This window comes from Plectropomus leopardus, chromosome 17 (genome assembly GCF_008729295.1).
Source record: "Plectropomus leopardus isolate mb chromosome 17, YSFRI_Pleo_2.0, whole genome shotgun sequence".
NCBI lineage: Eukaryota > Metazoa > Chordata > Actinopteri > Perciformes > Serranidae > Plectropomus > Plectropomus leopardus.
Window position 1 is genome coordinate 14,815,737 of NC_056479.1, and position 24,704 is coordinate 14,840,440.

Genomic DNA, 24,704 nt, shown 5'->3' on the forward strand with positions numbered 1-24,704 from the left:
AAATATCAGTGTGAGTATCCCCTTATATTTTCACATTTTACTAAAAATAGCCTGTGTTAACGTCACGCCCAATCACAGAGCGGTCGGCTAAAAGGGGTGGCTAGGCTATACAACTGGCTTTGGAAAATACTGCCCTGCAAGCAGGATTATTATTGTAAATTGCAACAACGTTTTATATGTGTCCTGCGTGAAACTTAGTCTGAGAAATACAAACAGCTGATTATTTAAAGCAAAAAGAGAAAAAAACACAGTTACAGTTATGGGCGTATCGGCTACTAGCAAGTCAGGGAGGCGGGACAAAAGTGTTTGACAGACGAATCGCATCAATGCAATGATTGGATGTATTGACTTATAACCAATCAGCACCTGAATTGAGACTTCAGTCTGTAAATGTAGCCAATCAGAGCCAGTCGGAGGCGGAACTCGATGGATGGATGACTGGAGTTTCCCTTGCGGTCTGAAGATTAATGGAAGGGGTCTGTTGATCTTAGGAATCGACTATCAGATGGTCGGTCCCAGGAAACCATTGCACTTTACGCCTGGATTTGGAAGCGAATGGAGAGAGATCCATTTGAAATAAGCAACAACAGGAAAAACGAATAACCTGGACACCACTTTTGTTATCCAGGTCTCAACTGAAACGGCCTGCCTACACAGAGATAGCACCTGGTTAGCTCAGGCCAGGATACGACTGCGAGCTAATAGCTAACGCTAAATTGCTCGCTAGATAGATAGACGGAAACGGCTTTCGACGATCTGTCAGATGGTACCGACTGGATTTTGGATACACCAAGCCCGTCTCTGGAAATAAATGACAGCCAAGTGACATCTTGACTTGCCGGTGCTTGCCTGGAAATTGAGGAGCAAACACTGCAAAGCTAACTGACCATCTGTGCTAGTTAGCCTAGCCCAGCTAACTCAGAGCGTTAGCTGCAGACTTGGATATACCCGCTCGGTGGGAGTTTTCTGAACTCACTGAAGAGAAGTATTAGGGGTAATATATTTACATACGGTTGTCAATAATGATAGCTGTTAGCTAGTAGCTAGCTGTCAGCATCATTGAGCCAAGGGACTGCCTTAGTGGTGTAGCATCACTCAACGACTTGTAAAGGAAAATCAGTCCGAGCCCAGGGACTCCACCATCAGCCTGCCATCATGGGCAACACGCCCACCGCGAAGAAGGGCAATGAGATGGAGAGCGGTGAGTACCCTTCACCCGTGGCTGCAGCAGCTAGCTATATCATCCAGTATCATCGTTTTGCTGTGTTGTTAATTCCTGTTTCCCATAACGGCAGAGAAATAACAACCTGTGTAATGCATCAAGGCCCAGAGACTAGAGGTGGGAGCAAGTCAATGTTTTGCAAGTCACAAGAAAGCTACAAGTCTTTACACTCAAGTCCCAAGTCCTGAACTGTGAGTTTTGAGTCCTGGACACAGCACTCAAAACTCAAATCTTTAAAGGCGTTGAATGTATTATTCTAACAAGAAGGCCTTGATAAGTATTAAATTAACTTACATTGATCTCTCAAAAGTCTTAAAATTGCTCTGACATAGGAAATAGTATTTAAAAAAAAAAAATCCTAATGTTGCATAGTGAAATCTCGACATATTTGGTAATTTCTATTTATTCATTAAATAATTTAATACATTCTTCTTCTTAGACTGTCCAAATGGGAATCAAAGCAGTGGAATCTCACATGCAGAGTGAAAAACATAAAATCGAGAGAGAAAAAAAACGGCCAGAAACGCCAGATTTTCCCCCATTCTTGTTATAAAGAGTATAAATACTTATTATTATGACAATGTATTGTGTTCATTGTCCTCCATGTGTTTCACTTCATAAAGGGTTGGGGTTTTTTTTCAGCATTTGACATAGATAATCTTCAATTTTGGTTAGTAAAAAAAATTAAAGTTAATTCCGAATGGCAATAAAAAGTCTTAAATCTACCTTGCCTTAAGCTGCAGGAAACAACGCACTCTTCATCAAATGGAATGTCACAATATATACAGTTTTTAGATATTGAAAATTTTTGCTGCTTTTTTATCTTTAATAATTTTGTTGGATTTTTTTGTGTCTCTGTCTGCAGTTTTCAGTTTGCACATTTTGCATAATTCAATTCGTTTTTTGTTGACCACCTCATAGTTTTGGTAGCAAACAACATGTCTTTGGTATCACTTTTTTACAACTGGTGCCCAGCAACAAAGTTAGTTCGTCATGGTTTTCTCCTGCAACTTGATTGTTGTCAAAACAGTGTGCGTCTGGAGAATTAAGGGTCAACTTGCTGGGAATGAAAAGCATTGTTAGTTAAAACTAAGTGATCTGTGTGCATTTTTTAAAATAACATACTTTTTAATATTTGGATTTGAAGGAAGGTATGAAGTATTTTTAAGTTAAAAGGTGCACGTCCAAGCCATGTGAGTCAAGTCCACACATCTGCCAGAGACCCTACACAGTGACACCATATTACATTACATTTGACACCCTAATCCAATATGGAAAACTGATTGAGCAGACTATGCTTAACTTTGCAAGGTTGTCAACTTAAGATCAAACCCGATGAAAGACACCATGGCCACTGATATCCACACAGTCTGTTAGTGTCACACCATGTTGATCTCAGCTGAACAGTAGAGGATGTTATTCATTATCTCCACCGATTTTGTGGCAAAGCTCGTGATTAAAAGCCCCTGGTTATATTCAGAGGAACCAGTGAGGATGGCAACAAAAAGCCTTATACAACAGTCATAGGTTTCTTTGTGGTTCACGTGTTTTCAGAAGTTTTTATTTCTCTCCTCACAAGGTTATGAAAGACAATAACAAGCCTAAACTGTGGTGTGAAGTTTTCTTGTGCACTTTTAATAATCTAATTACATTCTTCTGTGTTTTTGAAAAAGGGTATGTTTAAAGAAATGCAGAGTTTTGAAGCAAGAGTGGGAATGCACATAGTTCAGAAAGTTTGTGTTGATAGTGCATTGAGTGCCACAGACTGCATTTGACAGAAAGTGAGTAGATGGGAGTTGGCTGTTACCGGAGAAGGAAGAAGAAGCCACCAGGACGGGGTCATATGATGCATGAGGGTGATCCTCTCCAGGCAGAAACTTAGGAGTTGAGGAGTCTCTTGAACATCATGTGATGAGCAGCATTTAGAACAAGGGCACTTGTATGTGTCACTGAGTATGTGTGCACACTGCATGTGTGTGTGCAAAGACGGAGAGATGCTCCCCTCTTGCAAGTTGTTTTGTGGGCTGTTGCAGCTGCATACCGGTATTAACGTATTCAGTGATGTGAAAGTTGACAGTTATCATGTACATTTGCTTCTGCATCTATGATACTGGAAAAAAATGGTTGGAGAATCTCACTTTTATTTTTGTTATTTTTAAAATGAAGGTTTCAAGTTTCAGTTCTCGTAATAAAACGTTTGTTTAATCAAAACTAACCCTTACATTTTCAATCATTTTGACTACTAATAATAATTATTTGTAATGCCATGATCCTGTGAAACTGCAATATTTTCTGAGACGTGAAAATCTCATACCGCTGCGACGCTACTCCTGTCAACTTTTTGATGAGTGTCTTTGACAGTAAACTCACTCAGTGGTTAACTTCTAAAAGAGGGGAAAATGTCACAGTATTCCCTAATAAATAGTTAACTCCTTTTCCGAGGAAGGATCACTAGTCCAAGAGATGATGTGTGATGATAGCGTTTTCTGTTTTTTATCCACGCCATCATAAATAACGCTCAAGTGTGCAAAGTCTGAACAGGTATCTGCAAAATGAGTGTCAGCTCCTTGTTGCTGGTAGAGAGTATGTGTGAAGAATGGCCTCTAGTCCCTTTGTAACATTAACCCATCCACTCCTGTCACACCGCTGTGACTTTCAGGTGTTACAGCACAGAGGTCTGTTTCTAAAACTCAAGAATTAACGTAATTTGGGGGATCAGAAGAGGCATTGCTGGTGGAAGTTTTGCTCACATGTCATGCTTCACGTCCTTATCAGCCTAATTGCTGAGGACCCACCCTGATCCCCATAAACGGCTGCAGACCAGAGGTCCAGAGCCCACACCCAGGAGTGCAATTTTCCACAGGACAGCTATAGATTAAGGGGAACATGGCTGCCTGTTGTGGTTCCTACAGAAAATGGAAAGAGAGTGTTGGGAGCTTGTTCCAGCGCGCAGGGTCTCTTTCCCCTGAAGTTTCCAGGCTGTGGAAGAAAAGCGCAGAGCTGCTGCACTAAAGCTGATTTCTGGCCCGAAGGAGGAAGCAGGGGGGATAGACACTCTGTGAGCTGCAGCAGGAAGTGAAGGAGCAAGGAAGGTCCAGCCCAGGCTTTTCTCAGTTGGTCACTGCTCTATAAACCAACTACAGCTAGCCATGAGGATAGCTTGAAGTTTTAGCCATTAAGACGCTTTTAGTATCACACACTTTGGATTTCCTGCTTGTTAGACCCTCCGGAAATACTGCAGTTTTTGAGACTCCGCACGGGCGATCAGCTGGCTTCCCCCTGCCTTGTATGATGTCTGTTATTCACAGGCTGGCAGGAAGGCTGCTTCACCGAGCCGGGCCCTGCGTAGTGGACACAGGCAGTGGAGGAGGCAGACATTACCAACCACAGGAGGAGCTAGAGGCTCGCTGCTGGTGTGAGTTTTCTGGAGCTGGGCAGGAGCATGGGTTAGGGATGGGACTGTAGTCCATGCTATGTCGCACTAGCTTTGGCAGCTTTAGCTGTGTTCAAACCAATATGTTTAACAGAGATAATGAAGGTATTTTTTTCTTGATAGTGGTTTTTTGCTAAATTCATAATATGACCTGGGGATTTGAGTGTCTATCCCCTCGGTGGAGTGATCTTGTATATACAAACGGACACAAAGAGCAGCCTGTTGTTTGTCTCTGCTCTGTTGCCTATTGTTTTCCAGTTACAGTTCAAAGGAAGGCATTTCTCAGTGACTGTGGAAGTGTCTGTCAGGCGCCAAGCTTCACAGCATAACACTATTAGCCTTAAACTGTTACGCAGTGTAATCAGGAACTATTTTTTTGTTATAAAGTGCTTGTGTGATTGTCCTCTCACTGTTTGGGCTCCTGGAAGTCTGCTTGATTGTCTGAGTGTTTGATAGCTTGGAAATATTTTCCTGTACTTCTCACACTTCTAAAGAAGCATCTGAGCACCATGCTGTCAGCCAGTTGTGACACAAGTGATTGTTGTATTGAATCTTGAATCATTTTGAATTGAACCTCATATAATGAGGTGGCACCCTGTCAAAGTACAACTCCCTCTTTCTATAAATAACCGTGTGGTTCATGTCCTGCCCCTGCTCTGCACGCAGCCAGTTTGTGTAACGGGGGCAGGTTTGTGTTTGGATCGCTCATCACTTCCTGTCTCCTGTTAAAGGGGCTTTGTTATAAGCTTACGCTGATTACCAGTGGACCTTGCTGTTGAAATGCCAATCAGCAACCTCAGATAAGCTTATAGCACTGAACTGGCAAGTTGGCAAGCTGACATACTGCCAGGGAGCGATCCTGAGAAGCAAAATCCAACAGCAAGGAAAGCAAAACTCAGAGTTCAGTGTTCAGAGGAGGAACTGTAGTTTCCTTTTGGATTCTCACAGCTCCGATGGGCGTAGTGGTGGCTCCTCTGTCTGTCGGCCTTGTAAAGCTGCAGGCATTTTTACAGACAGTGATACTGAAAACATTTGTTTTCTGCAACAAATAAAGCTACTACATACTATAATGTCATGCCACAGATATTAGGACTGCCAGAAGACATCCCTCAGGCCATATACCTATTTTTTTTGACATGGAAACCACCTAATATTACAAAGCTGGGCATAAAGAGAAATGTTTGTTAGCTACCAGATTGACTTTTACCTTTTCACAATTTAAACTTATTGGTAGAAATTTTTTTTTAAATAAGGCCAACAAGATTTGTAAAGCTAAAATAACAATGCTATAATAGGCTGTACACTGAACACTAAATCTAATCACTAAGTGTAGTTTGGCACATCCATGCAGCTTTTTTTGTATCACATATATTAAATACACTGTGACCTTTTTACCTTATACTGCCCCACGCATTGTTTCATCTTCCGGTTATAATGCAGTTGTTTTTTTCCTTCTGGTTCAGTGCTAGCTGCACTAGTTGGTGTTGTAAAACAATGGTTCTCAACCTTTTTCATGTCATGGACCCCTGAATTGATACACAGTAGGTCACGGACCCCCATTTGGTGAGATTTCCCCTCAGGGACCTCCATCTGAAAAGACTTTGGTTGTTGATCTGATTGACCAGAATTCTGCAGTTGTCAACTGTAGTTAAGCAGTTAACTATTAAATACATATTTAGTTATATTTTATTTTATTTTATATCAGACTTTATTATTGTATTTCCCATATTTTATATAGGAAGTGAACCCTGTGATCAGAATGGTCACTCTTATGGCTCTTACTCACATCCAAATCACTTTGATAGTGAATTAAAATGTGAAAATAAAATATTTCCCATTTTACTGGGGACACCAAGGGACTCCCTCGAGGACCGTTGGCTGAGAACCACTCTTGTAAACAGTGAATGAATTTGGTAACAGTCAGCACCTACAGTGCAGCAGCTGGGTGGCTTTACCCAGGATTTCCACCGCTTGCATGTGTGTGGCGGAACGGCTCCTCTGCAGTTCTGCTCCGTGCTTCCTCATTAACTCCCACCGGTTGCGGTTTGGGTCTGGCACGGTGCAGCACTGCCGGATCAGCTGGAGTGGCGAGGCTGAGGATTTCCCGCGGTACTTACAGAATCACGTGCATTATATCAGTACAGAAGAAGAAGTAATAAATCCATTCACTCCCATAACTCCCAATATGGTGTTCCACACCATTTCCTTTCTACGGTTGTCCTTATAAAACGGATAACTTTGTGGTTTTCCACCTCTAAAATGAGCTTCTCCTCTTCTGTGTTGTTGGTAGTGACCTCTGAAAACCTCTGACCTGCTGAATCCAGGCCTGGATCCTCTCAGTGTGATGTTTTGTTGACGTTAATGTTGTGCTCTGGCATCCGGAAAAAAATAGGAGCCTTGCGTATCTGACCACAAGTGTCTGGACTGCCGGAGCTGGGACGGAGTCGATTCACAACGCAGCAGAGTCAGCGGAAGACAACACATAGACTAGAGTGTAATCTATTTGCTCCGTCTGCCGTGACGGATCCGAGCTAGACCACACAAGGCTCTGGTGGAAATTAGGGGTTAAAGCATCAAAGTCATCAGTGACTGGAAAGACGACATACAAGAAATGGCTTGAAATCATATATAAGGACATTTTTAATCACTTCGCAGTGTCTCTTCTTGTAGACGGCTGCATCATAAGGAACCAAAAGCAAAATCTCAGCATAACTCCTAAGAGGACTTGGTGAATTTAACTGTCCACAGACTAAGCTAACCAACCAGCTGCCAGGCGTTAACTTTTCCATGTTGTGTACAAAATGCTGATTTCTTTGCCCTAAGAGTGAAGGAAAAGTGTTATATGTGACTGCTCAGTGTCACAGTTTGTGCCCAGAGCGTGATGAATGAATAACCCAACAGTATGTATATTCCGGTAGTGTCCTAATGAATGGTACAGCTCCAAAAATATGCTGATTTTATACAGTGGCAGGCAGCCACAAATAAATGAATGTGTGGAAAACCCTGCTGTTACTGTTCCCAAACAGCTAACTTTTGCTCACCTGTTAACCTGTTGCCAATCTGTAACTGCGAGCACATCACTACCAAATCTGCTTTTGCATTAGTTACAGCGGCTAGCATCACTAGGAAAATTTTAATTTTAACTTAACAATAGCTTTTTTTAAAGCTAAAAAACAGATTTTGGCAGGTAATGGACGATAAAGCTGGTGACGCTTAACAAGGTAACTGCACTTCTGCTCGAAACAAAAGTAAGAGCATAAAATCACACAATGCGGAAGTTCAGGGAAAGAATGAAGGGAATAAAACACAAATCAAGACTCTTAATGTTACATGTTTCTGGGACAGAGTGATGCATATTATTCTCAACATGTATTTGAATAGAGTAGACGTGGGTAGGTGGGATGTAACCGTAAGTCCAGTGTCAGTTCCTCTGCTTCTTAATAGGTCAGTAATTTGACCAGCCAATTCAATTCATACAGTAGGATGTACCGTAATGTCCCTGTGAGTAGCTGCTTGCTCACCAGTCACAGCAAAACATCCACTGCCAGTATCGAGCTGATGACTTCAGTTGATATCTCACCTTTACACACATGCAAACAGCATCCTGGTTTACCCCCTGACTGATTTTTTTATTCACCACACGCGGATGTGTGCTATCTGAACAAGGCCTGGTGTAGCCTGGGACTCGATTTGGCGCGCCTCGCAGTTAAATGTCGGTCATCTCGCCCTAATATAACCCCTCTGTTCCTGCGTCAGAGTGGGCCAGTTAGGCCCAGGGGAGAGATGTAGGATTGATTTTTGGAGGATCGATTCAGCACTGGCACTACACAGACTCTCTGGTGCATTTGGGCAGGGAGGAAAAGTTTCACTGTGGCTTGTGCGTCCCTGCTTTGCTAGTGTCTCCTGAGAGAGCCACTTTTATGTTTTGAAAACATTCAGATCAACTCATGAGTTTGTTTTTTTGCTGCAGATGTGACATCTGATTGGCTCTGCTAATTAGGGAAAGTTTCTTGACTAGATGTGTCTAGTTCATCTCAAGGGTCTTCACTTAGGCCTAGTTTTCCATAGGACTCCCTTTCCGGTTTGGATAAATTTACCAACTAGTGTTTTAGGCCCCTCCCCCTGGTGATTATGCCCCTGTTTAGATCAATATATAGCCCCTGTGTGCATGTGTGTGTGTGTGTGTGTTTGACATGGGAGGGAACGGCAGAGAGTACTTTGTGTACAGAATAAATATTGATACAAACCAAAGCAAAGGTCCAATTGATCCGTGTGAGTGTAACGGGAGCAGCGCTGGTCTCCACGCTATGTGTGACTGCGCACTGGATGTGGATGCTACTCTCTGAACTGGGTTTCTAGCAAAGTGACCGTCACAGGAAAGGCTGAAGACACCCTGCTGGCAAGGACACTTGACCGTTTTCTCTGTGGATGAGTGGGGCCGCTGATCTGACCACGGTGCTCTCAGAGGGGGAGGATAGGTCATGAATCAGTGACTGTGAGGAAGAGGCCAAGGAAGACGAACAGGGGAGACTTAGCAGAGCTAATGTGTGACAGGAAGAGCTCCAGAAGGCATGCAGGAAAGAGGGAGTCATCCTCGCGCTCAAGTGAATCAGGGTCGCGCTCGGCAGATGCTGCAGTACCAGAGGTACCCATAGTCATCCCAGATGGTAAGGAATTTGGGGTTATAGGAGAGTTGAGGTGTTGAGCTTTTGTTGATCACCTGCAATTACTATTAAGGCAGCCAAGCCTCCTAAATGGAAAGGGAGACTCTATCAAGCTCAAGAGAATTCCTCACAGACAGCTGTTGATTTGGCCATTAAGCTCCCAGCTATGTGTGCAGCAGCATCCGCATCTTTTCCACCGAGCAGCTCCAAGTTATGACAGTAATGGCCCCATTTGTGGCTCTTCTCTTTTTGGAAGTGGGAGTTGAGCAATTTTCACGGGAAATGTCTGCCTCCAGTGCTCTCTGTGGGAGCAGCAGTGCTCTCGACATGTTTATGCGAACTTTGGTCTTTGCTGTTCTTGTTGGCTTTCTCCCATCCTATTGTTGGAGCTGCTGGTCTTTTGAGAATTTGCAGGAAATCACATTAGCTAGATGAGGATTAAGCCTTTGTGTAGTTTTCAAGTGGATGTGTGTGAGAGATGCACACATGTTTTCGTGAGAAATTTCAGTGTGGGACGTAGCTATTTGTAATGCCTTCATAATATTTATGTTTTCTAATTTGAGCATATCTAAAAGCCCATTAGTTTAAATACTAATAGCCAAAAGTTAGTGACTGCATAACTGCAGTATGCGCTTCACTATTGACAGCTGGCCGTATTCAAACTGTGCCACTGGCTGTTATTTTGCATCGATTACTGAGGCAGATTGACATTCCACATTATCTTTAAAGGGCAACATATGTTGCATATCTGCTATTTTTCGGGGTTTTTTAAAAAATAAATATAGATATTTTTTATATCAATTCAATTGTCCATTATTTCTGCATAAATAAATCTTGTCCAAAATGTTAAGCTTAGAATTTTAAGCCTGTGATTAGTAGGTTTAAATAGTAGATGTACATTCACAGCCTCGACCATTTTGTGTTCCAGTAGAAAAGCTGTCCTCTCTCATCTGCAGCTAGTGTCCTCAAAACCAGTACACAGATAGTGAGGAGGAATGAGGAACGGCCAGTTATCTACATGTTCCCACAGAGCACTGTGATCGGCCCCATAAAGATAAGGGCACGAAAAAATGAATGACTGCATCTGACAGTATGTGTGCTAAGCTGTCAGACGCTGTCCACAGGCCTCTGCCTGTTGGTGTATAGTTGCATGTATGTGTGTGAATGCGTGATGTTGCATGTGTATTTATGCATTTGTAAACTGTGTTCACAAAGACTAGGTGCGGGTTTCCTCTAAAATCATTTTGGCTTCATGTTAAACTGCACTCTCAGTATAGATTAGTTTAATATTACAGAAACCAACCCCTATTTAAGATTAACATATGAGTGAGGATTCTCTCATCACCTTATGTGTAAAAAAAAAAAAAAAGAAAAAGACTCAAAATCATGTTTTTCTAAATAGAAAAAAAAAAAAGAAAGAGGTCACTCAGTGTGCAAAACCCTTTGACCGTGATGTAGTAGCATTGGTTTTGTGGTGTGGCTACCACAGGCACGTGGGCTCCTAATGTCCTTTTTCCAGAACTGATGGAACAGCAATATTCAAGTTGTGTCTCAAATATGAGATAGGATTGAGGTTTTGACTCTGGCTTGACCACTCCAGGTTGTTTTAGTCGTTCCTGTAGAGCTTTGGCTTTTGGGGTTTTGGGTCATGCCGAAGAATAAGCCTCCATCTCCAGAGGGATTTCTGTGTAAATTGCCGCGTACACTTTAGCCTGTTATTTCACAAGCCTTCTCGGTCCTGCAGCAGAGAAGCATCCCCACATATGACGCTGTCACCATCATAAATCATATTGGGGATGATGAGGTGATGCTCAGTGTTTGTTTCTGACTCTCCCACATGCCTTCTGGCAAACACTAGCTGAGATGTCACATGCGTGGCTCTCTCTTTGACACTCTCCCGTTACGGCGTGACTCGTGAAGCACATAGTTAAATGTTGTTTGGAAAATGTCTCCGATCTCAGCCTTGAAACTCTATTCCTTCTTTAGAGTTGTTGTAGGCCTCTTGGTGGCCTCCATCACCAGTACCTGTCCTGCAGACTCTTAATCCATTATTTTAATTATTGACCTTGCTGTACTCTGAGGCATATTTTAGTGCCTTAAAGTTTTTCTGTACTTTTCAGTGACCCTGCCTTAAGTCGATTGTCTTCATTCATACTTTCTTTGTGGCGCTTTTTTCTACTCTGTGGCAGGGTTGGTTGATATGATGGTGCACACCGTGCTGCGGGAGAAATGTGTCCACTGGTAGAGATTTTAGCAATGCAATGGCTATGTACCAAATCAGGCCTGGGGTCTTGTGATATCTCATTATTCTCACAGGACCTTGCAAATCTAGCTGCCTCACATGATTTGGACTGACGCGAAGGAACTTTAAAGCTTTCATTTTAGAAGAATTTTAGTTGAACTGTTTTGAGATTTTTGTTTGATGCAGGTGTTATCTCACGAGGCAGTGCCTTTTTTGTTTATATTGAGATAAAAGAATTAAACTATCAAATGTGATAAAGAACGGTATGGTTATTTTAAACCACTTCTTAATTAATTTTACAGAAATGAGAAAAGCCTGTTTACACCTGGTAATAATGTGCATTTTGGTGATATGAATACAAGTGGACAGCCAAGACACATCATGAGTTAATCATGCGTCTCCAGCTTACCACTTGTGTTCAGATTTTGTTACTACCTACGTCACTTACAGTGGAAGGTCAAGGGGCCCCGCGCATGGTCATTACATCCACACTCTGGGTGGCTGCTCACTAGCATACTCACTAATCACATTAGTGCTTACGTCAGTACAATGGAGGTATCACTGTCAAAAGAAATCAGCACGTCTCTTTCCATAGGCCGAAACGATGGACGGTCACACAGCTCTTTATCCAACTAGTCAAAAAATGATGAAGTTACAGAATGCTTGTGCACTGTCATCAAAACAACCACTGCACTCTGAACTGATGATGCAGTCGTTGGCGCTGATGCATCAGGTAGCATTAGCACTTACTGTAGAAAAGATATGTGGTCAAATGTGTCCCAGACCAACTCGGCAAGTGGTTTGAGTGATCGGATCACAGTGCGTCTTGGTGGTCTTGGTGTCCACTTGAGATCTGATCACCCTAGACACATGTTAATACCAGGTGTAAACAGGCTTTTACTGTGTTGTGATATTTACCATTAGTGTGATAAAAAAACATACCGTGATTGAGGATTTTGGCCATGTCACCCACCCCTACTCTGTGGGTGAACTAGTGCACGATTGCTTTGAGCAGTTTAGTGTTTAGATATAAGTTAGCATTGGTTCAATTCATAAATTCATCAAGGTATTTCTTACTTGTCTTGTGCACTGTGGTGGCTTCAGGCTTGATTACGTCCCCTGTGCTGCATGTCATCCCCTCACTCCTACTTTAACTCTGGAGCTATCCTATCAACTACAGCCAAAAAATTATAATAATATCACACAGGCAGTATTTATGCTCATGCACACATCAGCATATAATGTAACACATGATGTGTATCAAGCTCATTTGCTGGAATATCTTACTATAGCCTTCTGTTTTTATTTTAAAACAACAATACTGTGGTTTTCTCTGGGCCTTGCTCATTATGTGAGGTGACTTAAACAAAATCCTATATGTCTGGAATTCTGAAAGCTTTCTGTAATGAATATGCACTCTGATTCTGATTACAGTGAAGGAGTTTCTTGCCAAAGCCAAAGAAGATTTCCTGAAGAAATGGGAGAATCCAGCACAGGTGAGAACGAGAATTTCTCTTTTTAATCATTGTTTTATGAATCTGCCATTCTTATTATTGCACAGTGTTATTGGACTTTTAATAATTTTTCTGTGTTGAGGCATCGTCGTGTGATATGTCCTATAATACATCTTGAATCAGTCTGACCCCCGGTTTCACATGTTCATTCACTCTCTCGGGCAAACTCATGGAAAAAGTCCCGCCCATGAACAAATTTAGTCCCATTTATTTTAGAGGGGCAGTGCACCCTCTGCTGGGCTAATTTGAAACACATTATATATTTTTAGCATGACAGCACCTCTAATGTAGGACTTAAATAAAATGATGACATCTAATTCAAATGAAAATAGCATGAATTCTGTTAGAAATACTTGTTTTCATGACAGTACATTTTAGTGGAGGTATTGTTGAGGAAAAACTCTGAACTTCAGTATGGTTTTTCATGGTTTGTTGCTTGCAAATTGTCATGTTTCCCATTACTGACACCCTCCTCTGCCCCTCAGCAAACTGCGGCATTGGACCACTTTGAGCGTTTGAAGACTTTAGGCACTGGTTCGTTTGGTCGAGTCATGCTGGTTAAACACAAAGAGTCGGGCCAACATTTTGCCATGAAAATACTCGATAAACAGAAGGTACGGTGCTTTTAGACAATGCTTTTAAGAAAAATACTACTTGGTAAATGTGAATGCCTGACGTGAACGCTACAACTTTTATGTCTCTTTCATAGAAATTAGTAAATATACCAAGACTTGGATCAAGACTCTTAATGAGTGTTTATCAGAACACTTTCCCATTTAAACTTTAAACCAGAGAACAACAAGAAAACAAGTATACAGTCTGGAGTTGACCACAAAGTGGAGACTTTGTAGTCAGATGTTTTTAGGAAAATTGTTCAGTGATTTAACCTTCTGATTTGACAAATTGTAAGTTATCACAAGTGTTATTTCACAGTTATCTTAAATCTATGACGCCTCACCGGCTCGCTCGCATAAAGATCACTTTGTTTTAAAAGTTAAAATGTCCTGCAGCGCCACAAACCTACCTCTCAGTTTATTTTCTGTGAAAGAGTTCCTGGCTTTACAACATGCTAAGGTTGTTTTAATGAATATATAGTAAACGGCACAAATAATTCAAAGCCAGACTGCTTTCATTGACTGAACAAAGGCGGCACCTACACACCCCGATACAGTGGGTGGCGCTACACTTTTTAAGTTAGTTTGCAAGATACCAATAAATATAGAGAAAAAGGAGAACGAATGCAACGCGAGAGCGCTGAAGAGCTGTCTCCAGAGAGTTAGCACGAGCTAACACAGCAGCAGCAGCTCACATCCAATACAGAGCCTTTAAGCGGTACCAGTAAACTCACTCCAAAAAGGCTCAAATTTATCATTACATTAATAACTGTTAGCTAACACTAGGCCCATCATGCCACGGTTAGCCGTGTCACTACGTGTGCGGACGGACTCGCACCCACTTACCCAGTGTAGAGCTCACACACCTGCAGCAATCGTCTCCTAGTGTCTCCGTGTGGTGGCAGAGGGACTTACCTTTAAATAACCCGTTGACATGTCTGTTTTGACAGATTCTGTAGAAGCATTTTATTTCAATTCTCAGGCAAAATGCTCAATAAAAAAACCAAAGTATGTTTGGGAAGTTTTTTGACATACTAGACAAGAAGAAAATAAACACCCATTTGTAGAGTCAGAGCTTATTTTTGGGTGATGGAATATTAATTCATCCATATTTTCTTCCTAAATCTTAGCCTTTTTAGTCCTCAGTCGTGGATAAACTACAGGTTAAAATGACAAATATGTAAAATGTAACATCTTATCAGTACCGGCCATGGAAAGCAGATAATTGGTAATCGTATCAGCTGAAATAAAAGCATATCATGCATCCCTATGTTACAATATCAAAAATATTGGAAAGCAGTGCACTTACGGAGATAACTACAGACCATTTCAGAAGCGAAGTGCGTGCAGCGCTTGAGATTAGCACTTGCTCTGGGTTAAAATGAAAGATTACAGGCTAGCTTTTCCATGTACCTGCAGGCAGCTCTGATCTCAAAAGCTGAGAGCTTTTTGAGTCTAACTGTATATTGGTGATGCCCTCTAGTGGACAGAACATGAAACAACCACATGCTCATAGTGTCATTGTTAGATACATTGTAAATATTAATATAATTACATATCTGAGTATTACAAATAACAAAGAATGAAATTTGAATGTGATTATCCGAGTTTGTCGGAGTGATGATGTATGATTTATGTTTTGTGTCATTTTGACACCCCATTTTGCCTTTAATCAGCCTCCATCTTGTCTCCTCCTAGGTAGTGAAGCTGAAGCAGATAGAGCACACACTGAACGAGAAACGCATCCTTCAAGCTGTCAGCTTTCCCTTTCTGGTGCGACTGGAGCATTCTTTTAAGGTAAGCATTAAACAGTTAATCTGCTTATCCTCTAAGCACATTCACCTCATTTTTGTGTGTGTGTTTTGCTTGTTAAAGTAAGACCTTGCTCATTTCTCCGCAGGACAACAGTAATCTGTATATGATAATGGAGTATGTACCCGGCGGCGAAATGTTCTCACACTTAAGGAGAATCGGTAGATTCAGGTGAGTTAACGTCGAGGTAACTTCTAAGTATATCCGTGCACCGCTGGTTGACTGTAAATATTGTCCCTGATGTGTTTTGCAGTGAACCACACGCCCGCTTCTACGCAGCCCAGATTGTACTGACCTTTGAATACCTTCACTCACTGGATCTCATCTACCGGGACCTTAAACCAGAGAACCTGCTCATCGACCAGCAAGGTTACATACAGGCAAGCATTACACGTTTGTTCTCTTAATCACCAGCAATATGTTTGATTTGTATCCGCGCTCTTTGCAAGTTTTTGGTCAGTGCTGAGAGCTGTACTCTGTTCAGGTAACAGATTTTGGATTCGCAAAAAGGGTGAAGGGCCGGACCTGGACGCTTTGCGGGACCCCAGAGTACCTGGCACCAGAGATCATCCTCAGTAAGGTAAGCTCAGTTCAAACCCAGAGTGAACGGCTCTGCTCTTTATGTCATAAGGGCAGGGGAGCTCTCATCATTTAGGAAACCATTTCATTGTCACTGGACATTAACTTTAGAGCTCCGGTTCAATTTACTGCTGACTGTCTAATGTTGACACTCGAATGTGTGGGAGTTTTTGTTTGAGGACACATCTGACCGGCCTATATTTCCTTTGTGTTTTCCAGGGTTACAATAAAGCAGTGGACTGGTGGGCTCTGGGAGTGCTGATATATGAGATGGCCGCTGGTTACCCTCCCTTCTTCGCCGACCAGCCTATTCAGATTTACGAGAAGATTGTATCAGGGAAGGTGAGTTTAGAGAAGCCTGCCTAAATGATTCTTTTTTTTTTTAAATTTCTGTTGGTAGCTCAACAAAGAGCACAATTCTACATTGTTATTTAACAGAGTTGGTGGTTTGCAAACTGAAATGCATTTAAACGTCCATAATTAACGCTTAATTATATGAAGAGAATTGCGGTGTGCCGCTAAAGTGCAACGATTAAAAGTTAAAGGGACAGTTCACCCCCAAATAAAAAAAAAAAAAGCATATTTTTCCTTGTACCTGTAGTGCTGTTTACCAATGTAGACTGTTTTATTGTGATTGCAGAGTGTTTGAGATATTGGCCATAGTGATGTGTGCTTTCTCTTAAATATAATGAAACTCGATGGCACTCAACTTGTGGTGCTCAAAGCACAAAAAACATACATTTGAAAAACTGAACAGCAATGTCTCTTTCCAAATATTCATGACCTGGTTACTCAGATAATTCATGGACCTTGCTGTGAGCAGTTACTACTCAATTTCTACCAAACTACAACTGCCAGCCGTGTCACGGCGCAGAAGGAGGCGTGCATCTAGCTCATGGACAAAAGGCTTGTGCTGTTGACAGCTTTCCTACATGAAACCGCTCACAACAAGCTCTGTGGATTATCTTGACTAACCGGGTCATGATTTCTGGAAAGAGACATTGCTGTTGACTTTCTCAAAGGAATTTCTTTGGCACTTTCAACACCACAAGCCGAGTGCCATCTAGTTCTATTATACTGGAGAGAAGGCAGACATCTCTACAGCTGATATCTCAAAACAATTTAGATACATAAACAACACGGCAGTGTTGGAAAGATAGGGATAAGGAAAGATATGTATTTTTGATTTTAGGGTGAACTGTCCCATAAATGCAACTATTTTTTTATTTTGTTATAAAGATATTTAATCTTTTATGTGATTTCTGGCTTGTTTTATGTGAATTTGTTTTATATTTGGAAGATAACATTTTGAGTAAGGATGCTCAAACCTCAGTATGATAAAGCTTCATGCATTTCTGATTAAGATTTCTTTATTTACAAAGTACCTGAATGTTTGTCTTGGGGGACATTACCATGGAAATAACTTGTGGCGTGTGTCCTGGTGATCTCACAGCATGTGTATAACTGCATGTAGTCACACATTTGTTTGTTCATTAGCTACAAACACCAATGATTTATGGGACTACACTCGGTATGCACTTGGTACACATGGTATTAAATCAGTATAAATGGTTTACATCAGGCCAACAGTGTTCCTAGCATCAGTTAGTGTTCATCAGAGCACTGGAACTAAACAACAAGTGCCCTCGGTGACTTTAACGTGGCATCATAGTTTATTACGTTAGGTAGGCCAGATTTAGCATCTCTGAAATGGCTGTCATGCCTGGCTTTTGTGCATGGTCGTAACTCAGCAGTGGTGAGAAAAGCAAAAACTTCAGCGGTAAGAGACCTTGCAGACAAAAAAAAAAAGGCTAATGCATAAGAGGGGTGAAAGGAGAGTGAAAAGTACAAACAAGCAGATGTGTCACAACCTGACAAATCACAGCCAAATTTAGCATTAGTGAACACAGTGTCATTTCAGACCACTCATAGGCTTGCACCAACATACAGCTGTAGGCTGAGTTCTGCAGTATGGCTGTACCTGAGAGAGAATTGTGTCAGGGACATTGGATTTGGCTTTTTAAGGCAAATATTTGACTATTCTTACCTCTTTTTTTCCATTGAGAATGTAAGAGTTTGAGTGGGGCTCAGGGGGACATTCAGGAAGACGGTGGCATTGAAATAATATAGTACCCAAACCAAGTCAGCCCTCCAAGCTGAGGTTTGCTTGCTACACTAACGACAGATCAGAAATGTGCAACAGCATTTTTTGCCAACACCATATCAAACAAAAGCCAGACTGTCTCCTATTAAGTTGCTGTATGTTGAAAATGTGCAACTTTTAAGCAGAAGGCACAAGATCACTTTATCCCAAAGACTGACCAGGCAAAGCCTCTCTTTGTCAGAGCAGCTGCCTCCATGGGTCTGCAGCTTCCTGTACTCTGAGGCAGTGTGAAAGCGAGGGGTGCGCACTCTGCAGCTACATCTAAGGACCGAGACGTCCCAAAAAAATACACTGACAAAACAAAAAAAAAAAAGTCTGCTCAACCTAAAGAATTTCAGTTGACTCAGGGGTCTCAGACTGATGAATCGAATCTTCGACTCTCAGGGGGCAACGCTAGAAACAATAGCATGAGGTATAAAATGCTGGGCTTCACACTCACACTGCTCTCATTGTTCGCAGGTTCGCTTTCCCTCCCACTTCAGCTCAGACCTAAGAGATCTGTTGAGAAATTTGCTGCAGGTGGACCTGACCAAGCGCTTTGGCAACCTCAGGAATGGAGTCAATGATATCAAGGGCCACAAGTGGTTTGCCACCACCGACTGGATCGCCATCTACCAGAGGAAGGTGAGAGGGTCAGCACTTAGTCAGTTGTAACGTGTACAAATGGAGCCCACTTCCCATTTTGAGATCGGTAGAGCAGAAGAAAAGTGTTGCTGACAAAGGAAGATGGCTTTAATGAGCCTTTGGTCAGTGGAAGTGTCTTTAGTCTACATCTGCAGCTCCGGATAATTTCACACCATCTGTGCTTCCTCTGCACAGATGATATTACAATGAAGACAAATGGGAAAATGTTAAAAACGCACAAAACGTGTTCCTGTTTTTTTTTTTTTTCTTTTAAAATAAAAGCTTGTGGATTCAGTAGGATTACAGCAGCATTGCAACAAACCAGAAGTGGAACCAAGTCCTTCTCCATTTCACATCACAATGTATACACACAGAACCACATGTTTTGGTTTACATAAGCTCGGGTTTATTTGGTCTCAATATCAGTTACACCATGCCACACAAGTTTAAAGAACTTTTAAAGAACTCCAAATATAAAGAACTTTCCTATCTTCGTCTGACAAAGATCAGTTAGAAGATCCAGGTCATTTTCTTCATTAAACTTATGTGGCATGGAGTAAGTACGCAGGCATTACTTTTTTCCTCAAGTACGCAGTCATTTGATAACCTTGCACCAACATGATGTGCATATAACTACCCTCTTATGTCTCAATATCGGTTGTCAAGGGAGTTTACAGAATCCTAAAAAAGCAATACGGTGAGATGACCCCTCCCTAACCTTGGACTCATCACGAAAAGCTGGGGAAAATGATTCACAGAGAGGGATCTCCCCCACCACCGGGGCAGTCAGGCATGTAATGAGTGCTGACAGTGGCCAAACAAAGGTTAAATGTTGATAACAGTACAGACACACAGTGCACAGAATAAACACTAAGGACATGTGATTCCAAACACACAAATCTCATTGTTTTTGTCTTGATTTATTTTGACAGAAAAACTTTTGGTAACAATTTTTGCTTTCTCTGCCTGCACATAATACAAATGAATCCAGCAAGTTCCTATTTTCTCATGCAGTTGTTGGAATTCATTCTAGGGAATCTAGGAAGCTGTATTAGAAATAGATGAGTTGGCTCCGGGGAAAGCAAATGACAACACATGATCACAGAATTAGTCCGGGCAGTGTCTTCCAAGTATTTGAGCATGAGTTCTTGATTGCATAATACATTTTACTCCCATTATAACAAGATTAAGTTACTATGCAAAACTATAAGGGAATAAAAATCTGTTTTTAATTTTCTCTTTATTTCTCAGGACCTCATCCAATGTCATCCAGTAGTTTATGGTCCCTGAAAAGCATAATACTCAGAAAAACACGCCTACTGGCACCACAATATGGTGGGCTCCAGGCACCACAATATGTAACTGAGGGCTGAAGCACTGACGAAGCATCTGTAGCTAGCTAAAAACATTAAATATCATCATGTCAAAGGATTATTTTAGCAACTTATGGCTACCAGAGAGGAAAAGTTACGCTGTCAGACTCCTTATTGTCAGTATATCTCAGTGTTATCTTCTCATTACCTGCTTATATGTGAGAAACGATCCCAATGAACGGTCAGTTGTGATATTCTTTAATATTTTCAACTATTTGATGGAATCACCAGGTAAGATCATCATTTAAGCTCACACAGATCCAAACTGGGCATCACATAGCTTAGTTAGCTTTAAACTCTGCAGTCAGCGTGGTCAAAAGAGCAAAATGCTTGCTCCATACGAACTGATCCCACGTTATCTTCCTGCCGATGTCTCACATCTTATTGCTTAAAAGTTTATTTTTTCTGTTCGACAGATTGTGAAAACATAGTTATGGATTCTTAATCATGTTAGTAGTGTGTCCAGACACAAATCAGCTTTTAGGTATTTTTGTGTTGTTTGCTAGCAGACGTTAGTGATCGGCGTTTTCGTTGGGGGGCGGGACTTAAATGCACTTTGTCTCCATGACTTTGCTGCTCTCTATTGGACTTAAATGTATCATTCTGATGATTTGATTGTCCCGTCTGTTTCAGGTGGAAGCTCCCTTTATTCCTAAGTGCAAAGGCCCCGGGGACACAAGCAACTTTGACGACTACGAGGAAGAGGAAATCAGAGTCTCCTTCACAGAGAAGTGTGCAAAGGAGTTTGCAGAGTTCTAGTTTGCCACCATGAGTAGCGGAGAGAGAGCGAGAGAGAGATTTAGAGTGTAAAAGGGGGTCGGAAGGAAGGAAGCGCTAGGGTGGACTGCTAACTTGCTTATTTGTAATGACGACAACAATGTAAACACCCCCCCCCCCCCCCCCGCCCCCCCTCCCCCACAGTGGAAAGGTAGGCAAAGCGAAGAAAAATCCAACAGAACCAGCAGTGTTGCCTTTTCTGATAGTTTCTCAACTGTTACCTATTCATTTTATTTATCCCTCTTGTGTTTGTGACAGGGGCTCGAGGAGAACAGGCATAGTTTGTGGCTCTCCAGCTATACTTGTATCTTTCTGATGGTGTAATGACATGTTTTCAGTCTTTGCAGGTTGAGGCATTGATTTTCTGTAAAGGTACTGAATCTGCTAGGCTCCTTTTTTTTTTTTTTCTTTTCGAACGAGCTCTCTCTTACAAGCTTCTCAAAAAAGTGATTGTTGTATCTTGTCACCCTGGTCCCCCTATCCTCCATCTCTCCATCCTGAATCTGTCCAAGCAATACCAAGTCCAACAGATGTGCCTATCATAATGCCAACTGGTTGGAAAACTGTGTCGAGAGCATTGGTGCAGAGCTTTGGCTATGGTGGCGTCACAGCCCTTGTGCCCGTTTGGTTTAAAGCTTGAAAAAAAAAAAAAAACCACTCTCTGCACCTGCCTTTGTCTGCTCGGTGTGGCATGATTATTGGGTAGATGATGCGCTCACTGCTCGCTGTCGAAGCAGCGGCGACCTCTTTGATCAGAGCGAAAATGATTTATCACAGTAAACTTCATCTAGGTCTTACTCCTTTTGGGGACCTGTGAGAAATGGTAAACATGAGATTTGCATTTAAGTCTGTCTTTCTCTTAGCTGAATTTATTAGAGCATTTTAAGAATCCTATTGGTGATCATTTTGTCCTTTTATGTCAAACTCTGTGCTTGTGTGTTATTTAGTGCTCAAGGGTGGGTTAAAAAGCTGCAATTTAGCAGCAAACTAACATTGTGGTCACACTCCTGACTATTGTTTATTTAATTCATAGTACATTTATATACATACATATATATCATATACATATATATTTGTATGTGTATATAGATATATATGATAGAGAACATGAAATATCCATCTTTTTTGTCTCATAGCTGTGAAACTGAAATAATTAAGATTTCATAAATAAATGAATATAAATTCTGCCAAATTTGCAAACTGAGAACATTGCAAAGTTTTCTGTATGTAACTATGATGGTGGTGGATTTTAATACGCAAAAAAAGTAGCAAAACAAAATGTGCATGTTATTTTTGTACAATATCACTTTTAAAGAAAGATGGCAGAGCATTATGCTTTATTTGTGCTGAGGTACCTGAGATCGTGGATAACATGCTTAACTATTAAAACGGACACTCGGCTGCTCTATTTTGAAGACGAAACAAGACCCAGGTCAGTGTGTTTTTCTGGGCTTTGTTCGTGATTCAGTTGTAGGGCAAAAGTTTGATGATAATTGTCACTGAACTTGTGCTTCTCACCTTGATAATTGTTTTTTTTTTTTTCCTTTCCCCTTTTCTCTTGTATATACTGTACATGTAACACCTTCAGACAGATTTGCAGTCCAACCAAATTTTTTGGGACTGTTGAGATTGGAGTGTTTTTGTTTCCGTTTTCCAGCTTTCTATGTAACAAATTAAACTAAGGAAGCGATCCTAAAGCTGTCCCCTTTTGCCAAGTTTATTTCTGTGGATGCAAGACAATCGCAGACCAAATCTTATTGCTGGTTTGTTGACTGAACACCTGGTTTGATGAAGGATGTTTGCTTTCGCCCCCCCTCTCCTCCATAGGCCCTAGGTGCTAGACTTTGTTCATCTCACTGAAAAAGCTTCTGTGATTTGTTAGGTGTGCATCGATTTGTCATAAAGTCTTGTAACATGACATTTTTGAGAATGTTTTTTCGACTATAAATGATTTCAGTAGGCTCGAGTGATTATTTTGGCTGTCTCTTAATGTAAATGAGATCAAACACAGGATACCTTTTGAATGTTGTCTGATGGAGATGTTTCAATGCTGTTTGGACACATGATGTGTATTTTTTATAATACATGTTTCTCTGGCGAGCTTTGGGTTTTTCTTGCATGAGGTAAAGCAACCCAACGGCAAGACATCTCCGGGACCTGAGACATGTTTGAGAAATCATTGTTTTCGACAGCCGACAGTCTCATCGCTCTTATTTTATTTGAGCATCACGTTGAACAATGCAGTGGAACACCAACCAACTTTTCCAGTTTTTTGCAAATACTGAAGCACATTGCCACTCCCTTTCAAATCTCTTATTTAACTGATTTGTGCTAATTATTTGAAACTTTTTAGACACTATGTAATGCTTTGAAGAGAGCACATGTAATATCTTTATTTTCTGACAAATGACTAAATCAGAGTCGGTGGGTGGAAGGCAACGCCACTTGATCCACTTCAGACACTGACGCCACCGCTGCACTTTTGTTCCACATAAAAAACTCTTTAATTCTCTTCTATCAGCTGAACACTATCAACGGCTCTGTGCTACTTCTGGGTTTTTCTCCTGTGTTTTCCTTCTACTTTCATCAAGTTTTCACACACCCTTCATTCAGACATAACAGTTTTTACATCTGAGAAGTTTTGCGTTCATATTTTCTAATTGTATTTTCAAAAAAAAAAAGTAAAAAAGCAAAAACAACATTAATCTTTTCCTCATGACCTGGGTACAGTGATTGTGTAGTCTATTGTACCTTTTGGGAAACAATACTGTATATCCTTTGCCTTTGACAGTCTTAACTATCTTACCCTCTGGAGAACTTGACAGATACCCTTAGAACACAATGAGTATGTTAAAAAAATATATACATAAAGTAATATTTTGCAAAATGTATCATTCCAATAAACTTTTACTTGTTAAGACTAATATGTCTGGGTTATATGTAAGCTCTCTCTTCACCATGCACAATCTCACACTGAACGAGGCATTTAAAAATAATGTTTTTATGACATGCAAATCTCAATGAAGGCATTTGCATCTTCACGTCTCTCAGGGGTGGATCAGAGGAACGTACTTGTTGGTAGGTGAGGAGGCAGATGCTGTATTTTAACTGTCCTGTCTATTATTGTGCATGTTTCAAGAGGCTGACAGGTGCAATTGAATAATGCAGTATTGTGTTCATCCTGTCACAGTACGGGATCAATTACCAGCCAGCTTTCAGCAACCCTCTCCAAATATATTCCCACCCTCAGTGTGCTCCTTTTCAGGACTGCATCTATCTGCATCAGTTATATTTGAAGGGCCCACAGAGCCTTCCAGATGGTTGGAAAGCAATTAAGATTAAGAAAGAGACCATCATTTATAAACTCATTAAAGAATGAAAAGTTCTTAAAGTAATTGATAATTGGACAGCTGTGAAGGGATACAAATTAGTGAATCAATCTAAAGAGACACAATAAAATGTAGAGATACACTTTTTAAAATATATTAAAACAAAACTCCACTTGATATTTTTTAATCATGACCCTCCTCAAATCTACAAATATTTTTTTCCTTGTTTGACTTGGAAAATGCTTGAGCCCCCCTCCACCATAAATAACCATATTTCACAGATTCTGACTATGATAAATGTTGTGATTTTGGAGTTTTTACAAGAAAACTTGCCTTTGAAACCCTCTTGCTGGTTTT

The 24,704-nt window shown here is 41.1% G+C and overlaps 1 protein-coding gene across 3 annotated transcripts; it reads left to right on the plus strand.

Moving 5' to 3' along the window:
* Nucleotides 1-444: 444 nt before the first annotated feature.
* prkacaa (protein kinase, cAMP-dependent, catalytic, alpha, genome duplicate a) lies at nucleotides 445-23,228 on the plus strand. Of its 3 annotated transcripts, none has more exons than XM_042504633.1 (10): nucleotides 445-1,201; nucleotides 12,996-13,057; nucleotides 13,561-13,689; nucleotides 15,388-15,486; nucleotides 15,590-15,672; nucleotides 15,755-15,881; nucleotides 15,986-16,081; nucleotides 16,300-16,422; nucleotides 18,704-18,868; nucleotides 20,875-23,228. In XM_042504633.1, the coding sequence occupies exons 1-10, from the start codon at nucleotides 1,156-1,158 to the stop codon at nucleotides 20,998-21,000; spliced, it is 1,056 nt and encodes a 351-aa protein (XP_042360567.1). In that variant the 5' UTR covers nucleotides 445-1,155; the 3' UTR covers nucleotides 21,001-23,228. The 3 variants fall into 3 exon arrangements, with proteins under 3 accessions (XP_042360567.1, XP_042360565.1, XP_042360566.1); XM_042504631.1 differs by lacking the exon at nucleotides 445-1,201 and adding an exon at nucleotides 4,352-4,637; XM_042504632.1 differs by lacking the exon at nucleotides 445-1,201 and adding an exon at nucleotides 8,937-9,322.
* Nucleotides 23,229-24,704: the final 1,476 nt, after the last annotated feature.